A 23151-nucleotide genomic window follows, 5' to 3' on the forward strand; every position below is an offset into this window, starting at 1 on the left:
AGTCTAAACCAGTCAAACCAAGATCAAAGACAGAACAGAAAGGAAAGGCCTTGACCGTGGAAAAACAACATTTTATCGGCTGTTATATGCATTTTCCAAGGTGCAATGTCATTGAACCCTAGAAATGTTTATCATGGAAAGCGTTGTGCAAACCAGTGGGAGACAATTAGGATGGTTTTATGGGGTAGCCGGGTGGAGACACTTGTCTACCAGAGGAGGTGAAAGATGCTCCTTCCCTCTGCTAGCCTGCACATCACCCTTGAGCAAGGTGTAGCACCTGCTTTGCCCCCACCATCACCATGACAACCTACATAATACAACAAAGCACATAATGATGATGACGATGGTTATGTCTAGTTCATATCAATACTGATAAACAGAAAGAATTGAAGGCAACCTACTAATCCATTTCCCTCCATGGCATAGCATTGTTTTACATCAGAGGTACCAGAATAATATGAGACAACCCAGTCGAAATGCTGGAGGAACTCAACAGGGCAGGCAGCATCAATGGAAAAGAGTAGATAGTTGACGTTTTGGGCTGAGACACTTCTTCAGGACTGAGAAGGAAGGGGAAAGATGCCAGAACTAAAAGGTTGGGGGGGGGGGGAGGGAAAGAGGCTAGTGGGAAGGTGATAGGTGAATCCAGCTTGATGGGAAAGGTCAAAGGGCTGGAGAAGAAGGAATTGGATAGGTGAACAGAGTGGATCATGAGAGAAAGGGAAGGAGGGGACCCAGAGGGAAGTAATAGGTAGGTGAGAAGAAGTTGACGGTCAGAGTGGGGGGAAATTTGTATAGCAGAAAGCGAAATAATATGAATCTATCCCACAGCTGATCAGAACAGCAGGTTGAGTGCATCAATGGCACCACTTGCACTTTAACAGTCTGATGCAAGGTGTGACACAGTTGTCGATCTTGTAGCATTAGAATATTTTGCCAAGGATAACGTATACAGGTAGGAAATATCATGGGGTTCTGCATTGCTCATTATGTTAGGAACATTAGTCATCTATAAAATGTAATCCTAGCTCCACAAAGAGTCATGACCAAACTCCATGCCACTGATGATAGCAATATTCCAATACTCCAGTCTACTAGAGCACAGTAAAAATAGAAGGCTCTGTTAATCTACCATCTGGCTACTTGGATTGGCATATGGCACATCAGGACATTTTTACCATGCTCTCTTTCCACTCACAAAAATCTTCCATTCTCAAACTCCCTTTCCATTCGCTCAGCCTGGTCCCGTGCTCCCCTTCCCCATACTCCCTTCGTACTCACCTAGTCCCCAGTTACCACTCACGCTTTCAACTCATCTGGGCCCCGATTCCTCCATTTCTGGATGGGTTTCAGATTTATGGCTGATTGGGATTTCTTCTGGGGAAGGTGCGTATGACCTATAGGACAGGATAGGTTACAACTGAACCCATAGGGGAATCAATATCCTTGCAGGCAGGTTTGATAGAGCTGTGGAGAAGGGTTACAATTCATTTAGCAGGGGGATGGTAATCAGAATGACAGGGCTGAGGATGGGGCAGTAGATACAGTGTGTAGTGAGACTGTGAGGAAGGACAGGCAGATGATAGGGCAAAATTACAGTCAGTGGGATAAGCTGAAATGTAAAGTTGGGGAAAAATTTTAAAAGGTGATGAATAAAGGGATGAACATGTTATATCTAGGAAAAGATGTGCTGGTATTGGTAAGGATCCGGAGGAAGTTCACGAGAATGATTCCAGGAATGAAAGGGTTAAATTATGAGGAGCATTTGATGATGCTGGGCTTGTACACACTGGGGTTTAGATGTATGAGGGGGGATCTTATTGAAGCCTATTGGATATTGAAACGCCCAGGCAGAGTGGATGTGGCGAGGATGTTTCCTATAGTGGGTGAGTCTAGGACCTGAGGGTACAGCCTCAGGACTGAGGGGCATCCACTTAGAACAGATATGAGGAAGAATTTCTTTAGCTAGAGGGTGGTCAATCTGTGGAATTCATTGCCACTGATGGCTGTGAAGGTCATGTCACTGAGTATACTTAAAGTGGAGGTTGAGAGGTTCTTGATTAGTTAGAGCGTCAAAGGCTACGGGGAGAATACAGGAGAATGGGGAGAAGAGAGTTAATAAATTAGTCATGATAGAATGGTGGAGCAGACTTGATGGGCCAAGAGGCCTAACTCTGCTCTTATGTCTTATGGTCATATGATCCTAAGCATTCCCTTTCAACTTAGCTGGTTCATTGCCCAATTTATAATCATATTATGTAACATCTAAAAGAAAGTGTATTAGAAGTGTGCTGGGTTATTAATTGAAATGACATGTCATTGTCCAGAATATTGGTTAACCACTAAAGTTCTGACCATGCCAGCTTATCAGAGGTTTTCTACGAAAGACAGAAGGGATTGACCCAGTAACCACAGTCTGCCAGTTCCTTTATAACCATATAACAATTACAGCACGGAAACAGGCCATCTCGGCCCTTCTAGTCCGTGCCGACGTTTACACTCACCTAGTCCCACTGGCCCGCACTCAGCCCATAAGCCTCCATTCCTTTCCTGTCCTTATACCTATCCAATTTTACTTTAAATGACAATACCGAACCTGCCTCTACCACTTCTACTGGAAGCTCGTTCCACACAGCTACCACTCTCTGAGTAAAGAAATTCCCCCTCGTGTTACCCTTAAACTTTTGCCCCCTAACTCTCAAATCATGTCCTCTTGTTTGAATTTAGTGGTTTGGTGGTGACGACATCATCAAGGACACGTGTAAAGATCACACAATGAAGCATGAGTCACTAAAGGAGAGTCCTGCCCAAATCTCTCTTCTTAAGGAGCTCTCCAGGAGGGTCAAAGTGTGAAATAATTCACATTGCATTTGGTTGGGCATCTATCAAAGTGCCCGATGCCACTCAGCTAAGGGCAGGATTATCCCATGGGATGTAGAGAGAGAGATAGATACTTTATTGATCCCAAAAAGGAAATTACAGTGTCACAGTAACATTGCAAGTGCACAGGTGTACAAATATACAAATATTAGAAGAGAATTAAGAAAGAATAAAAAATAAGTTACCTCAAACAGTTTAACAGGAGGGGCTCATCACTTCCCCGGCTATAGGTTGACTCATTATAGAGCCTAATGGCCGGGGGTAAGAATGACCTCATATAGTGCTCTTTGGAGCAGCGCAGTTGTCGTAGTCTGTTTCTAAAAGTGCTCCTCTGTTCAGCTGGATGCTGTTTCAGTGTGATAAAAGGCTGTGTTTACTGCAGTGCGAAATAATTTAAAGGCATCTTGCAGTCTCTGGGAGTCAGCAATAATTACTTCATTTTTAATTGTGTCATTACTTTGTTTTCATTAAATGGATATTATTGACTTCGTAAGTGACGGAGGAAAGAATATCGAGGCAGCATTAGAGTGAAAATGAAATTTTCACTGCTCACAAATGTTTTTCAGGGAAATCGAGGCAATGAGATATCAAATGATGCACTAGTGAAGAACAGAATAGAATAGAACTTTGTTGTCATTGCACAACGAGATTGCAGTGTTACTCCAGTCCGTGCAAATCAGATATTTACAAAGCATGCAGTACGGCTTAATTTTAAAAAATCCCATGTTTACATACAACAAGGGACTTTGGCAGTCCATAACACCCAAAGTCTATTGGCATTATTCAGCTACACAACTGCCCTCGGGAAGAAGCTGTTTTTCACTCTAATTGTTTTGGATAAGATTTTTCTGTATCTCCTACCAGATGGCAAGAGGTTGAACAGACAGTGATGGGATGGGATGAATCTTTAATGATGTTACAAGCGTGCTGTAGGCATTGAGAGTTGTAGAGTGTCTCCAAGTCCGGTAGCTGAGCCCCAATGATGTCCTGAGCCATCCTAATCACCCTCTGGAGTGCTTTGTGATCTGTCTTGCTGTAGCTAGGGTACCACAGTGTCAGACAGACAGACATACTTTATTGATCCCGAGGGAAATTGGGTTTCATTACGGCCGCACCAAAAATAGTGAAGAAATATGGCAATATAAACCATAAATAATTAAATAATAATAAGTTAATCATGCCAAGTGGAAATAAGTCCAGGACCAGCCTATTGGCTCAGGGTGTCTGACACTCCGAGGGAGGAGTTGTAAAGTTTGTCAGCATGCCCTCTATCTATGAAGGGGATGTACGCTGAGTGAATGCGCAGTAAAATGGAGTGACCATACTCCAGTGGAACATGATGATTTTGATATCCATGAGGACAAGTGGCTCAAAATGGTTGGAAGGAATGGCGGCAAACTGAAGCAATCCTCGATGGGTAAGGTAGCAACTAACTGGAAGGTAATGATGACGTTACATTGTCCAAATTAAACTCTGCATCCATCAGAAAGTGGTTATGGTAGAGGATGAGTAGCCTCGGATTTTTTTCAGATTGGGAGAAGGATGTTGAGGGGCAATAAAACTGAGGTGCCTTCAGCTAAGAGAGTGCAAGGCAGGGAAAACAGAGAGTAATATCACTTGGCATAAAGTTCATTTAACATAGGAGGTTAAATGAAGGTACTTAGTTATCCTTCTTCAACCCATTGAGTAAGTGTGGACTGGAACACTGTCTGAAAGAGATTTGGTGGCACTGTGTGTCTGCACATGTTTAAAACAACTGAGAAACTTAAAATGGCAGGCACTGCTCTGCATCTGGCAACTTGCACTTGCACTGGCAACCTCCACTGGCATCAGAAGCTTGGAAAAACATTAAATTCTTGAGCTGCCCTGCTGGGATTTGAACTTGGTACTTTAGTCCAGGCTGTTGATTTTCTAATCCAGTAACATAATTGAACTGACATGTCCCATGAAAGATTGTCCTTATTACAATAAGAAGATGACTGGGTTCCATGTATGCATTTTTGTAAAATTATTCAAAGATAAATCAGTCACTTGCTTACGCGAGCTTTCTGAATTAAAACTTGATTGGCATTTTCCTTAAAGGCCGTGTACACATAACCTAGTCATGATATTGTTTTTGTCTTGATTTTTTTTTGAGGTTTACCACAGAGAATGGGTGATACATTATCACAGAATCACGGTGAGATGGTGAAACTTGCTGTTGATTAAATGGAGGGGGGAGACTTACAGATTAATGATAACCCTGCAAATAAAAACTTGCACCATAAGGGAACAGTGTGGACTAGACAGTCACACCACACAAGGGAAGATACCTAAGTTTGCGAGCCACAGTTAGATAGAAAGGATTGGCAGCCTACCGTGTCAGTGGGATGAAGGGTTGAGTCTGCATGATGGTACTGACTAGTAGGAATTAGATGAGGACCACAAGGTCAGTGAGGATGCATGCTTCGGTTTGGTGTAGAGATCAGCACGTTGGTCTGATCTGATGAGGTGTTCAGGATCAAGTCCATGCCCAGCTTTTCTCATGAGGTCAAACAGAATGAGGAGTGTGTCGTTCCAACTTTGGAAGAGGCACACACATCAGCGTCAGACTCTGGTAATGCTCAGGTAACGGAGTGGCTTATAACAGAAGTTTGTGCTTCCACTGGAGAACATTTCAAGCCCAGTGGATCAGAGGAAAAGCATGAGTGCATGTCAATGTACCACTGGAAATCAGGGGCATGGGTGATCTGGTGACAATGGTGTGATCTGGGGCCACAGCAGATCGGCACCTTGTCCTCTGATAGTCCCAGAGGCATTGCAGGCCTCAAAAGCCCTAAACTGTTTCAGCATATCAGCATCTCTTCCCTGGCCTTTGCCTCGTAGACACTTGCCACAGCCAGCCTTTCCAGACTGCAGATTCCACCAATCATGCCCCGCCCAGCCAGTAAGGGAGCTTATCAGATCTTCTGTGAATATCTGCTTGTAAGGGGAGCACCTCAACATAACAGCAAGAACTTTAAGCCTATCTGGACAACTGGCACAATGGTGAGATAAACAGTGGTGAACTAAGTAACTTATTGTGCATGAAGTTTAATTCCAGTTTTAATGATCCCTTTCCTCTAATGTGATTGAAAGGCCATTTATTATTTAATCATTTAATGTATTGTGCTCAGAAGCACACTTCTTTATGACTATTAATTTTGCTTCAAAGGCAAACATTCGGCACACCTCTGGAAGATTCACCGTATATGAGTTACAAAATCATTATGATTGGGTTCATGGTAAAGTAGACATCAAAAGTGATGTTTTGCAACACAGAAAGAGTAGACGACTCTGTGTAGTACAAGCACTATGCCAGTTGCTTCCATCAATATAACATAAGATGTTTACTGAACTTTAAGGAAGGACTGTGGCCCATGTCTACACAGTGACCACTCATGAAGACAACCACACATGTCTATATATGGTGAGACGATTACATTCCTTTGTGCAAAATATATTGTTCAACACAATCATTCCAAACTCTTCACAAACCTTTCTACAAGGTCCATGGAATCTTCCAGAATGTACACTGTTAAAAGTAAAACTTGATGCATCATTACTGGAGAATATTCATGCCTTACTTCAGGCAAAGGAAGAATGGCCTATAGGTAGATCTGGATGTAAAGTTCATCATGAGGAATTCATGTTATGTTACATACACCAGTCCTCATCGAAGGATCAGAAGTGGAAAGAGTGAGCAATTTCAAGTTCCTGATTATTAGCGTCTCTAAGGACCTATCTTGAGCCCAACATATTGATGCAGTTACAAAGAAGGCAGCTACATTTCATTAGGAGTTTGAGGAGATTTGGTATATTACCAAAGACACTCCCAAATTTCTACAGATGCACCATGGAGAGCTTCTGACTGGCTGCATCACATTCTGGTATGGAGGGGAGGGGGTGGCACTACTGCACAGGATCAAAGTAAGCTACAGAGAGTTGTAAAATTAGTCAGCTCCATCATTGGCACAAGCCTCCCTAGCACTCTGGGCATCTTCAAGGAGTGATGTCTCAAAAAGTAGGCATCCATCATTAAGGACCCCCATCACCCAGGACATGCCCTCTTCTCATTCCTACCGTCGGGGAGGAGGTACAGGAGCTTGAAGCCACAGAATCAGTGATTCAGAAACAGCTTCTTCCCGTCCACCCTCAGATTTGTGAACCCATGAACACTAACTAACACACTACTTGTTTGCATTACTTATTTAATTTAAATTATATATATATAGACTGTAACTCATGGTTTTTATTATTACTTATTGCAATGTACTGCTGTCACATACTACAACATATTCCAGTGATACTAAACTTGATTCTGATTCTGATTAACAAGGCCCAAGAGTACAGCTATCAGAGGGTTCATGCCTGCCTGTCACTCAAGCTCAAATTTTCTGTATAAATGTAAGTAATGAAGAAGGATATGACCTAAAGCCTTGGAAAACATCCTCTAAATGAGACTAAGTATTGAGAAATTGAAGTGATCAGCACTTGGCCTACATTCCTCACCATGTCTTTCCAATCAGAAGGAATGAGTGTGTTCCCTTTATAACTGTGGGCTTTCCCTTCGCAAGGATCTATCACAGACAGGGGCATCATCTGATTCCATATGAAACACTCATCAACAGGAGATATGATTGTATAACCTTGGCATATGATTAATGATACCATCATCAAATACAACTTGATCTGCCCAATTGGAATGGAGACTAACTTTTCAGCAGCTATTACCAAGAGACTGCAGTGTTTGCAAATCACTCAGACCCCCAATTATGCATTGACTGCATTCTTGTGCTTTCATGTTATCTATCGCCTTGCAGATAGGTTGCTGTAAGTAAAGGTTAATCGGTACAGCTGTAACTTAATACAATGATCTAGGAAACGAGAGCTAGAAATGCCAGCTACTGAAACAGGGTAGAATGCAGCAGAATTCTTACAGAATTCTATCTGAGCATCTTTTTGAAACATGAGAGATGTAGTTGCAATGGCAAATGTACAATAAAGTCAAAGTTGCACAAAGCAAAACATAAAATAAACATAAATAATAGTCTTTACAAGAAGGAACACAGAACAAGAGGCCCATTTAGTACAAAGTGGTCACAGTGTTGCTATATTGAGGTAGTGATTAGGGTTGTACAAGTTGGTTCAAGAACTGAATGACTGAAAGGACGTAACTATTATTAAATCTGGTGGTGTGGGTCTTTAGGTTTCTGTAACTCCTGCCTGGCGGTAGCAGTGAGTAGAGGGTATGACCTGAAGAGTGGGGATCTTTGATGATAGATGTTGCCTGTTTGTGGTTGCACCTCCTGTTTGTGCACCGATGGTGTGAGTGATGTATCTGGCTGAGTCCACTGCTCTCTGCAGCTTCTTATCTTCCTGCACATTCAGTTTACTGTATCAGACCACAATGCAACCAGTCAGGATACTTTCCACAGTACATCTGTAGAAGCTTGTCAGAGTGTTCAGTAACGGGGTGAACTTCCTTAATGAGTAATGTCGACTCTTACCAATTTTTATCAATGCACTGTTGAAAGCTTTCTGTCGGCGTGCATAATGGCTTGGTATGGCGACTGCTCTACATGTGACCACAAGAAACCGCAGAGTTGTGGACACAGCTCAGCACATCAGAGGACCATGTGAACCCCCTGTTGACTCTGTCTATACTTCTCACTGCCTTGGTAACGCGCACCAGCATCATCAAAGCCTCCAGGCGCCCAGGACATTCTCACATCTCCCCTCCCCCATCAGCCTGAAAGCACGTACCACAGGCTCAAGGGCAGCTTCTATCCCACTGTTATTAGATGCTCGAATGGACCTCTTGTACAATAAATGGCTTTTTGGCCTCACAGTCTACCTCGCTATGATTTTGTACTTTATTGTTTACCTGCATAGCAATTTTTCGGTAAATTGTACACTTTATTCTGCATTGTTACTGTTTTACCTTATTCTAGATCAAAGTATTGTTTAATAATCTGATCTGTATAAACAACATGCAAGGCAAGATTTTCATTGTACATGTGACAATAATATTGTGGTGAGTATTTGGTACATGATGATAGATGAGGAAGCTTGTTTAACTCAACAACCGTTTTTATAGTGATAAATGCAGAAACAGGCCAGGTGCTATGACCCAGAGAGAGAACTTCTCGATCTCATACAGATGGGGGTGGTGATTATCACTCATCCGGTTACAGTCAGAGTGACCCACAGACGCCCAAGCGAATAACTGTTTAACCCAAGATAAAATGTAGCAATAAATGAACTTGAACTCCCCACCATAATCCCACAAAAGTATTTTAACACAAGAATAATAAATAGTGCTGGTCATTAGGAATGCTGGGGTGGGCTATTGACCACAACCCCCCCACCCCTGGAGTGCTACAATATACCAATATCAACACTAGTACCAATAGTGCTGTGACCAATAGTATCCTGCATGTCATGTATGGTAATAGATGTTCTCTGACTAAGTTGTGACTGCTGTCTGCAACACTTGCCATTGGTAAATACCACTTACAACTGCTGCAGCTGTTTCTGCTGGCAGTTCCAATCCTCCTCACTCTCATCTTTATCTTCTTCATCCTCAGCCTGCTCTTCATCCACTTCCTACTGAGGGGCACCCCTGTTTGCCAGATTGTGCAATAAACCAGAGAGAATGGAGAAGACCCTGTACAGTGAGCAGAGGGGCTGCCCCACAATGGTGAACTCCCACACTCACTCAGTGGACACACTCGCTCATCCACCTAGTTCTCCTCTTCCTTGGTTCACCTTTCCAAGCCCACATCCCCACCTGCCTCACCTGGTCCCCACCTCCCTTGTCCACCTGGTTCCCGCCTACCCATTATCCCTTTCTCACCCGGTCCATCCCCATTACTTCCCCCCCTTCATACAACGATATATTAACAATCTTTCCGTTCAGTCATGATATAAGTTTTCAACCCTAAATTTTGACTTCCCATCTTTTGTCTCCATGGACGCAACAGAGTTCTTCCAATGTCCTGATTTTTGCTGCAGATTTCAGCATCTGCAGGTTCCTCTGTACTGTAGGAGGGGATTGTTCTTTTCCAAACTCCACTCATGAGGGCAGCGAGGCCCTTGGGAGATACACAGCAGCTGTGAGTCCCTCTGAGTTGTGCAGTCTTTTGAGATGTTGGTATACCTGGCACCAACAAAGAAAAAGTTCCTCGACAACAGCTGAAAACCCGATGAGTGGAAGCCCATGTGATTTCCTGATTAGCTCTGTTTTTTGAAGTGGAGGCCCTAACTCTACACTAGTGCAGTCCACGACTGCTTGAACCACAGAGAGCCTCGGCAATTCTGAAAACTCCCTGAAATTTCTCTTCTGGCTTGAAGGAATGTTAGATAATATCATTTCTCCTGGAGCACAGAACCACAGTCACCTCAGCAGTGTTACAGTGACAGAGACCTCACCAGCTACAGGAGTCTATGGATGGATGTGAATCTGTACGTGGGGGTGGAGAGGATCACTTATTTCAATGAAGGCTGCATTTGTAAAGCGTGCTCTCTGTAGCCACTTCTTTTCAGACCATTTGCCCATGGTCCCCGCAGGTTTAGGCTGGTGATTCCTACCGTGCATTCCATGATGGCTTCCTAGACTGCATCTCCAATGCATTCCACATCCAGGTTTTCCAGCAGCAGTTGTGGAATGACCCTGAAAAGTCCTGCCGAAAGGTCTCATTCCAAAGTGTCAACTGTTCTTTTTTCCAGGGATGCTGCCAGGCCTTCTGAGTTCCTCCAGCATTTCGTGTTCATTGCCCAAAAGTTCGAAGTAACTTTATATCAAAATACATATGCTGTGTATCACCATATGCTACCTTGAGATTGATTTTCTTGCAGGCATTCACAGTGGAGTAGAAGATTAAGATAGAAACAATGAAAATCTAGACTGACAAACAACCAACGTGCAAAAGAAGACAAACTGCGCAGGCAAGCAAATAAATACACCAATAATACAGAGAAGATGATCTGTAAATCCTTGAAAATGAGTCCATAGTTTGTTGAATCAGTTCAGAGTTGAGATGAGCAAAGTACAGCCCAAGTATTTCCCTTGGTTAGAAATGGTTTGGAGGTCAGTGGCGATGAGGAGTAGGTTTTATTGGCAAGCAGCCGGCCTCTCTAGTGCTGTGAGGAACAACTACTTGTGGATGAACTGCAGTAACTAAAGCCTGATTGGTCAGTGAATTACTAGAGTGGCTTGTTTTCCTATAATGTGATCCGGTTTCGAGGGAGAAGCTGGAGAAAGTTGTTGAACGACAATGAATGGTGTCCGTGGGTGTGCGTTTGCTGCCATTCAAGTATGAATCCTCGCAACAACCAATCTCCTGGAGGAACTCAGTGGGTTGAGCGGTATGAGTGGGAGAAAAAGGACTGTTGACGCTTCCCGTCGAAACCCTACACTAGAATCAATCCCAACATATTTCCATAGGGTGAAAAGTAACTCAAAAGTAGTGGCAATTACCTTCCACTCTGGGTCAAAGTCGAGTTTGTGTCATGGGCACTGATGCAAAGAAAAGCTATTGTTAGCAGCATCAGCAGGAACTTTGCATCAGATACACAACATTTACAAGAAAACATAAATTATACAATAATACAAATAATCCATTTAAAAATAATATCACTCTGCAATATAATTTCTAGGTTTCTTGCCAGGAAAAATGATCAGCCCTGGTCCTACTGAATGGCACGGCAGTCACAGGTGGCTGAATCACTCTTCCTGTTTCTTCTGTTCTGCGGACGAGGATTTCCAGACTGAGGTTAATCCAACTTGTTCTGAAAATGGTAGTGCACAGGATATAGCAAATTTCCACAAAGGAGGCCAAAATCTAAATTTTCCTGCTTTTTATAAATAGTACTTGCTGCATGATTTTTTTTTCCTCTTGAAATCACCTCAAGGTCTCCTGCTTGCTGGTTGGCTCACTATTCTGGGATTCAGCCTCTGTCTGTGCTGCATAAATGCTGTTTTCCATATGAGGCCGTAGCCTGGCACAATGTCCTGACACGTTTCAAATGAGTCAAACGAGTCATGGTCTAAATATAACAAGGAAATAGCTGGATAAGTGTGGGAACAGAAGAGATGAGAGAAAATTGTCGCTGTAAAAGAAGTGCTAACCTGTGGCCTTTTCTGTTCCATCCATTATAATCACCATCTTCACCAGCAACAGAAAACCCTCTGGCCTAATATGTTAAGACAAAGTATTTTTAATGTTTTTCCCTCTCTTCTTTCCTCTTCCCTCACAATCCACACCTACCAATTCCCCAGCTCTATCTGTTTGCCATAAGATGGGACGTTTCACCAAATGTACTGTAGATAACCAGCCTGAAGACCCACAAGAGCCAGGACTTACTCTATTTGACTCATGAAGTTGGGTGTGGGAAAGGGAGAAGAGTGTCCTGTTTCTTAAGCTCGGATGAATTGTTCTAGTTGTATTCATCTATCATATTTATAAATAATGTTTCTGTCTTAATGGCCTGCCATGGGAGATACAGCAAGGCTGATGGACTGGGCTGGTGAAGCTCCTGACAGTGTAGTAATGCTGCTGGTAGAGTCTCACAAGGCCTGCAACCCTTACTCCAGCATTGTACGCATAAAGTCTGCACATTGTCCCAGAGACTATGGGGATTCCGCAGGGTGCTGAAGTGTCCTTCCACCTGCCAAATATCTGTGGGTTACTACGTTAACAGACGGTGTTCATTATCCCCAGTGTGTAGGTGAGCAGTAGACTCTGGGGAGTTAAATGGGAATGTGGGATAATAGGTGACAGGGAACATTAGTGGGAGACTGGGATTCCTTTGTGAACCAGCAAAGACTCAGTGGGTTAGATGTCCTCCATACGGAAATATAGAGACAAGGTAACTGATGTCTCTGTTAATGAGTTGTAGGCAGCTGAAGATCTTGCCTAGCTGTTTAATACAGCAGTGTCATTCTCCAGAGTTGTGCTGCTATCAGAGCCCCCTCTACATTACCGGACAGATTTCTAAGTTCCACTTCTGGGGCTGTAGCAATTTTCTCTGAATTATTAATACCAGCACTATTTCAATAACGCTCACACTGTTATGACATAACAATACCGACACTCACATCCTGAAAATAACACTGTTAATATGATAACGGGATAATTTATGTGATAATGTGGCTCATGCCTGTATCAAGTTCCTTGGTCTTTAGAGGAGATTTAAAGGGATAGTTCAGGTTAAGCAGCAACATCCCCACAACCAAATCTTAACCCCTCCAATCCAAGAGCATCAACGAGTGTCATTCAGAGCCAATGCACATCTCCACAACCAACCCACAGTCCTTCCAAGAACATCAGCGAGTGTCATTCAGAGCCAATGCACATCTCCACAACCAACCCACAGTCCTTCCAAGAACATCAGTGGGTGTCATCAGAGCCAGCCCACATCTCCACAACCAAATCTTAACCCCTCCAACTCACAGTCCTTCCAAGAACATCAGTGTCATTCAGAGCCAATGCACATCTCCACAACCAACCCACAGTCCTTCCAAGAACATCAGTGAGTGTCATTCAGAGCCAATCCACATCTCCACAACCAACCCACAGTCCTTCCAAGAACATCAGTGGGTGTCATCAGAGCCAGCCCACATCTCCACAACCAAATCTTAACCCCTCCAACTCACAGTCCTTCCAAGAACATCAGTGAGTGTCATTCAGAGCCAATCCACATCTCCACAACCAACCCACAGTCCTTCCAAGAACATCAGTGGGTGTCATCAGAGCCAGCCCACATCTCCACAACCAAATCTTAACCCCTCCAACTCACAGTCCTTCCAAGAACATCAGTGAGTGTCATTCAGAGCCAATCCACATCTCCACAACCAACCCACAGTCCTTCCAAGAACATCAGTGGGTGTCATCAGAGCCAGCCCACATCTCCACAACCAAATCTTAACCCCTCCAACTCACAGTCCTTCCAAGAACATCAGTGAGTGTCATTCAGAGCCAATCCACATCTCCACAACCAACCCACAGTCCTTCCAAGAACATCAGTGGGTGTCATCAGAGCCAGCCCACATCTCCACAACCAAATCTTAACCCCTCCAACTCACAGTCCTTCCAAGAACATCAGTGAGTGTCATTCAGAGCCAATCCACATCTCCACAACCAACCCACAGTCTATCCAAGAACATGAGCAAGTGTCATTCAGAGCCAGCATTAAAAGAACAATTTGGATTTATGCAGCACTTTATTAAATATTCAGAGAATCCTAAGGCACTTCAGAACCAGCGGTTTATTTCTGAAGTACATTCACTGTTGTGATGTAGGTAAATTAAATTCCCAATGTGCACGAAGAAAACACCAGTACCACTTAAAATGATTATGGAAAAGGACAGGGCAATATCAAATATGCAAATATTCAGCTGGAGCAAAGCTAATTTCAGTGAGTTGAAAAGCTATCTGCTGCTGGTGAGCTACAACCAGGTGTGATCAGGCAGAGAATGAATTATCAGTGGGTGACCTTTAAGGGGGACGTAATACAAGTGTAAACTAAGCAAAAAAGAGAGAAGTTCATCCCTTGTTGATTACAGATATATAAATGGCACAACCTTGTAATAAATATTGAAGGAGGTAATAACAAACTGATTTCTTCCAGTCCTGATGAAAAGTCTTGGCCCAAAACATCGACTGTTTATTCCTTTCTCTAGAAGTTGCTGAGTCCTTCAGGCATTTTTTGAGATTTTAACAAGTAAATCTGCATTCAGAGTGCAGGAAGAGAGCTGTTCCACACAACCTAATTTTCGATTGTCCTATTGTTGTAGGTGCGAAAAAATTCCTGCTAAAATGCTGAAATTGAGCAGTGCAATAGGATGTTTACGTCTACCAAGTCCTGTTTCACATCTGGACTGAAGGTTAGCAGTGAGTGCACTGCACTGGAATATCATGAGGCTGAGATGCGCTGGGACACACCATCAGTGATGTAACCTGGGGTCTTCAGGTGCTTTGGGTCTTTTAACATCAGACACCCTCGCTCAGGTGACCCAGCCAGGGTTGATCAGGCCCTGGCTTGTGTTCCAGCAGCATTGGTCCAAGGATCACACCTCTTGCTCCATAGCCAAATCTGAGCTAAAATCTTTCTAGTGAGGGTGTGTTCATAGTCAGAAGTAAAGGCACTACCAGCAAGCGATGCCATTCAAAGTGAAATTTTCTTCATCTCTTCTTTCACCAATATTCCACTGAGTATTATTATTTACATGACTTGGGAACTTCAGAATAAATTTAAACACCATTTGTAAAATGCTTCAGATTATGTAGCCTATAATCAGGGTGCATCAATGCTGATCCTCCAGAAACAGTCCATCACAAGTACATCCAGCTCTAACAACCTTAATGCATCAAGCAAGCTCAGTAACTGGGGGTATGATTAGTAAACAGAGGATGATCGGTTTAATCAGTGTTTGTCTACAAAACTGAAAACCCTATCCTCTATCCAGGAAGCAATAGAATTAATCCAGCTTTGAATAAAACCTGGAGCTGCCAAGGCTGCCTTATGCCAACAAAGCTGTTTAATTTCCTGATTCTTAACTTGGAAAAAAATAAATTACCAATCCTTCTTAGAATGAAGCACTCTTAAGGGAGAATTAATGTCCTGATGTTCCCTCTGCTCTGAAATTAAAAGAAGTGTAAGACAATATTCAAAAGATTGAGAAATTTTGAGTTCCATCACTAAAATTTCCCAATTGTGTTTTAATGTCATGATTTAAAGAATATTTTTTAAAAAATTACCAGAATGCTTCTCTGTAAACACAGGCTAAGTGTTCTGTCCAATTAGTGGTTGGAAAATGTGCCATCTTTCTGATTGGAAGTGGACTTAAATAATCCTGCCAGAATAATTTGAAGAGAAAATGTTCTTCCTGGTGGCCCGACCAGTAATAATCTTTTAAACAGGATTACTGAGAGATCAGCTGATGGTTTATTGTGAGTTTCTGAATTTGGAGTCGCTTCTAGGATTTCTCCTGAATGAATAAAATTGGGTTCTATCAACAAACAACTGATTGTTTCTCTCTCACACATAGTAAATTATGAGAAAGACCAGAGTGCTTGGAATGCTACATCATCTAAATGCATGAATAACTGATGTCCTAATGACATTTCGGCCTGAAACATCAACTGTACTCTTTTCCACAGATACTGCCTGGCCTGCTGAGTTCCTCCAGCATTTTGTGTGTGTTGTAAAGAGAAGGTTTCCTAGATTAAATAAATGGGGAAGCCACACGTCCACAACGCAAAATTAGGGTGGCACAGTAGTGTAGTGGTTAGCACAATGTCTTACAGTGCCGGCAACCCAGGTTCAATTCCCACTGCTGCCAGTAAGGAGTTTGTACGTTCTCCCTGTAAGCGTGTGTGTTTCCTCCAGGTACTGCAGTTTCCTCCCAAAGTCCAGAGACCTACTGGTTGGTAGGTTAATTGGTCATTGTAAATTGTCCCGTGATTAGGCTCAGATTAAATTGGGGATTGTAGGGTGGCATAGCTTGGAAGGACCTATTCCACATTGTATCTCAATAAATGAATAAGCTCATACATCATTTTGTTATCTTCATTGATTCCATTTATAGTGATGAGTGCAAGAATATTGTCTCTCTCAATGAAAGCAATAGGGGAAATCGTAGCTTTAATAATAAGATAGTAGCAATTGTGATAAAGAAATCATGGCTAGGTCACACAGAACATAAATCTGTCTTGCAAAAGCCAATCACTTGTCACAATTTTTCTGCCGTTTCCGTAAGAACGAGCCCCGTTGGTGAGTGACACTTGCCACATCCTCCCAACCTGGAAAGTGCTACGTCAAACCTTCCAACCTACTACCAAACCCATTGCTTAAAGCTTTCATCATTGTGTGCCCTCAGGCTGAGTCTCCGAGAGGAGATGGATGAAGATAGTTAGAAAAGTAGAAATGAGCAGAGCAGAGGACAGGGATATTGTGAGACAAGTCTTTAACTTCTCTTGGATCTGGCTTTAAAATAGCTTCAAGCAAGGCTGCTAACTTTGTAACTCAGCACTAAGGGACAGGTTGTAGGTAAAACCAGAACAAGCCGTGTTGTGTACATTCAGTGGTTTAAATTGTCGCCTGTATGAGACATTAACACATAGATTCATAGAGAGTTTCGAAATGGACACCGAGCCTTTAACCCACTGAGAGCGCACCAGTCATCGACCATCCCAGTTACACTATCCCCACATTGATTTAATTCTGTTTTCCCACATCTTTATCGACTGCCCCCAAATTCAACCACTTACCTACACGTCGGGGCAGATCATAGAGGCCACTAACCTACTGACCTGCAAGTGTTTGGAGTGTGGGAGGTAGACATCACACCCTGCAAAAACTCATTTCAGGGAGGTAGCACCCCTGCCCGCCGCAACCCCATATTCCCCACCCCCCCCCCGGTCGACCTCTAAGGGTGTATGTAATACTTTGTTTAGTGATTTTGTCTAATCAGTAAACCAAGTTGGGTATATGCAGAAAATGTGACATTAAAATATGTACCTATATTATATTATATTATCATGGAGTCTTTTTTTTATTCTATACAACTTTAAGCAAGTCTACAGGGAGTTTGGCCTCATCACGTAGGACATCAATAGAGTAGCTCCTTAGCAGCTAGCCAGCTAGTTTAAATAACATTAGCTATGCTAATGAACGAATGACACCTGTTAAACTCACCTCAACATGTCTTTTACATTTTAACCCACCATGGGCAATAGAAAAGTCACTGTTGCAAACAGTGCAGCGAGCAACACTGTCATTATTTTTGAGGTCGACTGTAAAGCCCGCCCACAGAGAAAACTGATAGCTCTACTTAGCACGAAGAGAGACCAATCAGGATGGTCCCTCTCACTCTCGCTCTTCCTCTCCCTCTCCCACTCCACTCCAAAAAATAGATTTCCAAGATATTACATATAATTTGCGGGCATCAGGGAGCTGCTAACAATATGTGGGAGACTTCCAGAACTTCCGGGAGAGGTGGGATGTCTGGGGAGGAGAGCGGGCATCCAGGGAAAATGCACACAATCACAGGGAGAACGTGCAAACTCCAGACAGACGAGTTCTAAGTTCAGAATTGAACCTGTCTTGCCGGTATTGAGTCAGAGGCTCTATTAAATGCTTTACTGTGAATCCAAATGTGACAGAAGAAAAGGTTTACATTATACAAGGTTCACCAGTGTGGTTATCTATGTGTATACCTGTCTGGACATGCCCCTCTGCTGACTGCTCCTGTGGCTCCTCCCACAGACCCCTGTATAAAGGAGATTGGAGGCACTGCTCCTCCCTCAGTCTCCAAGATGTCGTGGTCACGTTTGCAGCTAATAAAATTGATGCACCATCAGCCAGTTAACCGTATCAGAAATCAAACAATTAGATTCTTCTAGCTACACTCCAGGCTATTCATAAGAATTATATCACAATATGCTTTTGCATCATATCAGAGGCCGAACCTGTTCTATCATATTAGGGAAGCTATGTCGATGACAATGCAGTTAAGTCCAGCGATGACATGAGCAGGCCTGAGGCCTAATGTTTGATGATCTCTGAGCCTGGCAAAGAATGACGTTTTAAAGACCTGGGCCTGGCATTAGAAGGCTCTGGGTCCTGAGTCCAGGAAAGGGTTGGACCCCCAAAGACCCAGGCTTAGGATTCTAGGGATCCAGGCCTGACATTAAGATGGCTCCAAGGGCCTGACCTGGCATCAGGCAAGCCACAGATTCCAAGGACCCAGCTCTAGTGCCATGCACTCTGAGACCTGGGCCTGGCACTGGGTGGGCCCCAAAGACCTCACCCAGCAATGAGAAGGCCCAAGGGCAGAAAGCATTGAATGGGCCCATATAACTACGGAGATTGTAACAAGAGTTTTATTCTTAAACCACAGCCTTCAGGGCACACCTTCTGGTCACCAAGAGCTACTGGGTTGTGGGATAACCTAGGTGACGATGTCACCTGTTGCTCCTTTTGTGGTCATAAGATTTTCTGTCTCCGGTGGGTTCCTCTGGCAATGCCATATAGGACAGACAACTTGTTTTTCATTTGTGGGAAGTCCCACAAATTACAGGACTGTTGGTCATTCCTGATTCCAAATGATGAACTGAGGGTCTTCCCTATCTGCTGCCTGCAGGGATCCTGTCCAAAAGTCACCAAGGACTGGATCAACACAACTGCTGTCCAATGTTTATCCACCAGAGAAAGTTAAGTTCAGATCAGGGCTTGTACTCAGATGGCAAAAGATGGCTGAGTCATAGGGTCAGACAGCACAGAAACGGGCCCTTTGGCCCATCTTGTCCAACCCTAGGAAAATGACTTTGCAAGGTGACATTGTCTGCCGTTGAAAAGAAATGTCAGCTAAGTTGAGCTGGCCGGAGGCTCAGGCTAATGCCTGCCTGACAACATGGCTCTCTGGCTGGCTGGCTTACACTTAGGATGGAAATTCTCAGCACTGGCACTAGATTAGAGCTGCTAGCAGTTTTACACGTAAGCTGGTCCAGAAGCATTTCATCTGGCACTGTGGACTCCAATCAGTACAACACAATTGCCCCCATCACTGAGACAAGAATGCAGGTGCAGAACACAGAAATCAATTGCAAGCATCAAGGGAATTAACTTCTGAGAAAATTAGTTAAAACCATATTTTGGAAATTGATTTATAGCTGGAAAATAAACTAATATGATATAATTGTATTAGTCAGATCACAGAGTTGATGATTACATGGCTCTGAATCTATAAAATTAGATAATCCATCAGAAATAGTTAGTGGTTTAAAGGTTACACTTTGCAATAGATTCTTAGTCAGTCTGTAATGGAGAAGCTTTGCTAAGTGAATTATGACAAACAATTTTCACCCACAAGGACAGATATTAAATAACAGTACAGTATTTCAAACAGAAGAGTGCCATAAATATCAGTACTCTATTTACTATTTCTGGTGCACCCACTCACTCTCCCACTTTGTGACTCATTGCTACACCGTGAACATTAATCGGGGTGATGTGATACCTGAAGGTCCCCTGGAGCGGAGGCAAAGCCTCACATTACAAATGACTTCAATTTTCAGCTGCTGGCTCATTTGACTCCCTGGAGCCAGAAGCAGGCCGATGAAGCCAGGTGTAATGGAGTATGTAAATATTGGTTCCAACAACACATCCCTTGTACATAAAATGCAACCATCATGAAGTTCTACTGACCTGTCTTATGGAGTGAACGCTTGGATGCAAGGGTCCATGAACGTATAGTAGTCATTATTTATTTACTTACTGCCCATTACCCCAGGGCTTCCTTCATTGTGTCAGTAGCCTCCTCTTGGTTTCACTACTGTCACGCATGCAAGTCCCTGGTGGAGACTCAGAAATACCATCACACTCAAATGAAGGATTCTTCATTTCTGTTTCTGTAACAATTCTGTTTTACCAGTCAAGATGGTTAGCCCTGAGCTGATCCCCAAACCTGGAGGACCAATGGACTATTCTTAGCACAGCCTCTACCCTTTGACCTGTTCGACATGGGTGACCCTACCAAGAGCCAAAGCAGAAAGCCCTGACTCCAGCCAGCCTAGCTCTCTGGGTCATTGAGGCACGCAAGCCTCCAAACCACGACAATGTTGTGCTCTTCTTGGAAGTTAACAGTAATTAAGGTGGGTAAATGGGGTCCAGGTACATGTCAGTCGAATGGCAAAGCATGCTTAATGAAATGCCATGTGATCTCATGCTCCATTGTTTTGTTGGGGAAACACTGGAGCTTAATTGTCTCAAGCTGAAAATGTACCCATTCTTTTCACATCAATGGCAGGAAGTGGCCCTCATTGTAATTGTGATTGTAAAGAAGACCCCTAATTAACCCCTACCTGCGGTCAACAAAAGACATGCATAAAACATAGAGCAAGAAAAGGCTATTCAGCCCATCATCTACATTCCTTGCACAAATGGTGCGCAATTCTCTACTGCCATGCACCAGCTGAACCACTCAACCTTCTGAGCAACTGCTGCAATGTTTCTTTGGGAATAAATGAAACAAGCTTTGAACTGTCCAGCCCAAGTTACACCATTTCTCAGATACCCCTCAACAAATGAACCAAGCTGGTAAGGGAAGCTTAGGTATTATGCATGCAAAAACAACAACAGAGTAGAACGACGAAACGTTTTTGCTGAGACACATTGGGCAACTTACAGTCTGGGAACTATGAACCAGGTCCACTGAGGTGAAAACATGGCACTCAAAAACCCATGTGAAAAGAGAGATCCCTCCGCGTAGAGGAGTCCCAATCAATTCATTGCACAATCAATCGGCCACAGACTAATTTCCTACGTTCTCCAGTTGATCCGATACAGTTCAGAAAGGGCCCGATTTTTCTTTATATAGTGATGTGGAAATAATAGATTCAGTAACACACTATTACTTATGAAGCATATTGACATTTATTGATTTATTTTTTATTTATTGAGATACAGAGTGGAGTAGACCCTTCTGGCCCTTCGAGCCATGTCGCCCAGCAGCCCACCACTAGCCTAATCTTGAGACAATTTACAATTAGCCTACTAACCAGTACACCTTTGGACTAGAGGAAACCCACACGGTCACGGGGAGAACATACAAACTCCTTACAGTCAGCATCGGAAATTGAACCCGGGTCATGCTACATTACCGTGCTGCCCGATCATCAGATATTCCAGAACACTTCTTCTGGGCATAGAAGCAAATGACGGTGTCAGAGAAAGGTATATCGGCACTAGTGTCCTGAGGCATCAGCAAACAGGTGTGTTTCAAGGAGTGGAAAATTGCCCATTATATTTCAAAATAAGGACAAGTACATTGGAGCTGCGTGTTCCTGACAAAAATGGGCATTGGTGACCATGTTATTGGTGCATAAATGCCATTTGACATCACTGTTGTTGGCACCTTCCAACAACTTGCTGACAGCTGTGAACTGGACTAATGTGAGCTGGCTCCAATCTCACCGTGGTCTTAGTCCACATACGGACCAAGGCAGTATTTGACCCAAGTGAGGCAGCAAGGACCCTGGTGAAAGTGAAGTTGAGGGGCACCAGAAAGAAAGTCCTCCAGTAGTTGGAGTCATCCCTCACGTGAGGAAAGGATGCTGTGGTTGTTGAAAGTCAGTCATCTCACTGCCAGGCCAACAAGTTTACAAGTTGGTGTCTTGGGCCATTCTTAATCACCTGTTTCATCAATGACCTTCCTTCCATCAGAAAGTCAGAAGTGGGGACGTTCACACTGACAACTGCACATTGTTTAGCTCCATTCGCTATTCCTGAACAAGTTAAGTAGTCCTTGCCTGCTGGACCTCTACAGCATTCAGACCCAGTCTCCAAGTGACAACTAACGCTAGTGCTACAAAAGCAGAAACCCATATCCAACAAGAGAGAGACTAACTATCGCTGATATCTTCACAATCAACCACCTTCATTTGGTATGCAGTGGCATCACCATTGCTGAGTTCTTTACAATCAATACTTTGGAGATCATCATTGATGAGAGCTAAAATAAATACTGGAGCTGCAAGGGTAGCTCTGAGACTAGTCTTCATCATCCACAACACACAGAGAATGCTGGAGGAACTCTGCAGATCGGGTAGCATTTATGGAAATGAGTAAACAGCCGATGTTTCGGGCCGAGACCCTTCTTTGGGACTGAGAAGGAAGGAAGATGATACCAGAAAAAAAGGTGGGGGGGGGGGAGGGGAAGGAGGCTAGCTGGAAGGTGATAGGTGAAGCCAGGAGGGTGGGAAAGGTCATGGGCTGGAGAAGAAAGAATCTGATGGGAGAGGAGAGTGGGCAATAGGAGAAAGGGAAGGAGGAGGGGACCCAGGAGGAAGTCATAAGCAGGTGAGAAGAAGTGAAAGGTCAGAGTGGGGAAGGGGGGGAGGTGGGTGGGAAATTTGTTCACCGAAAGGAGAAATTAATATTTGTGCCATGAGGTTGGAGGGTATCCAGGTGGAATATAAGATGTTGTTCCTCCACCCTGAGGGTGGCCTCCTTTTGGCCACAAGAGGAGGCCATGGATCGACATGTTGAAATGGGAGTTGGAATCGCAGTTAAAGTGTTTTGCGACTGGGAGTTCCTGCTTGTAGCAGATGATGCAGAGATTCCCAATGAAGCATTCCTCCAAAGATGGAATATCGTTCATTTTCCTGCGTGACTGGAGTTCCAACAAAATAAACCAAGCTAGAGCACAACCAGAACAAACAGCACACTTCACTGACATTACATCCA

General features: G+C 43.5%; 1 protein-coding gene across 2 annotated transcripts in view; it reads right to left on the reverse strand.

Annotated features, from left to right (window-relative positions):
- Positions 1 to 23151, reverse strand: part of rasa4 (RAS p21 protein activator 4) — a 264778-nt gene that overhangs the window by 126378 nt on the left and 115249 nt on the right. The window contains exon 1 of one of the 2 annotated variants that reach the window (XM_073053737.1): positions 3066 to 3178. The exons of the other annotated variant lie outside the window; for it this stretch is intronic. Within the exon in view, the coding sequence (XP_072909838.1) occupies positions 3066 to 3157 (92 nt within the window). The 5' untranslated portion in view covers positions 3158 to 3178. Of the gene's footprint in view, positions 1 to 3065; positions 3179 to 23151 lie in introns of those variants that run through there. 2 annotated transcript variants of the gene reach the window in all.

Source organism: Hemitrygon akajei, chromosome 8 (genome assembly GCF_048418815.1).
Source record: "Hemitrygon akajei chromosome 8, sHemAka1.3, whole genome shotgun sequence".
NCBI classification, from domain to species: Eukaryota; Metazoa; Chordata; class Chondrichthyes; order Myliobatiformes; family Dasyatidae; genus Hemitrygon; species Hemitrygon akajei.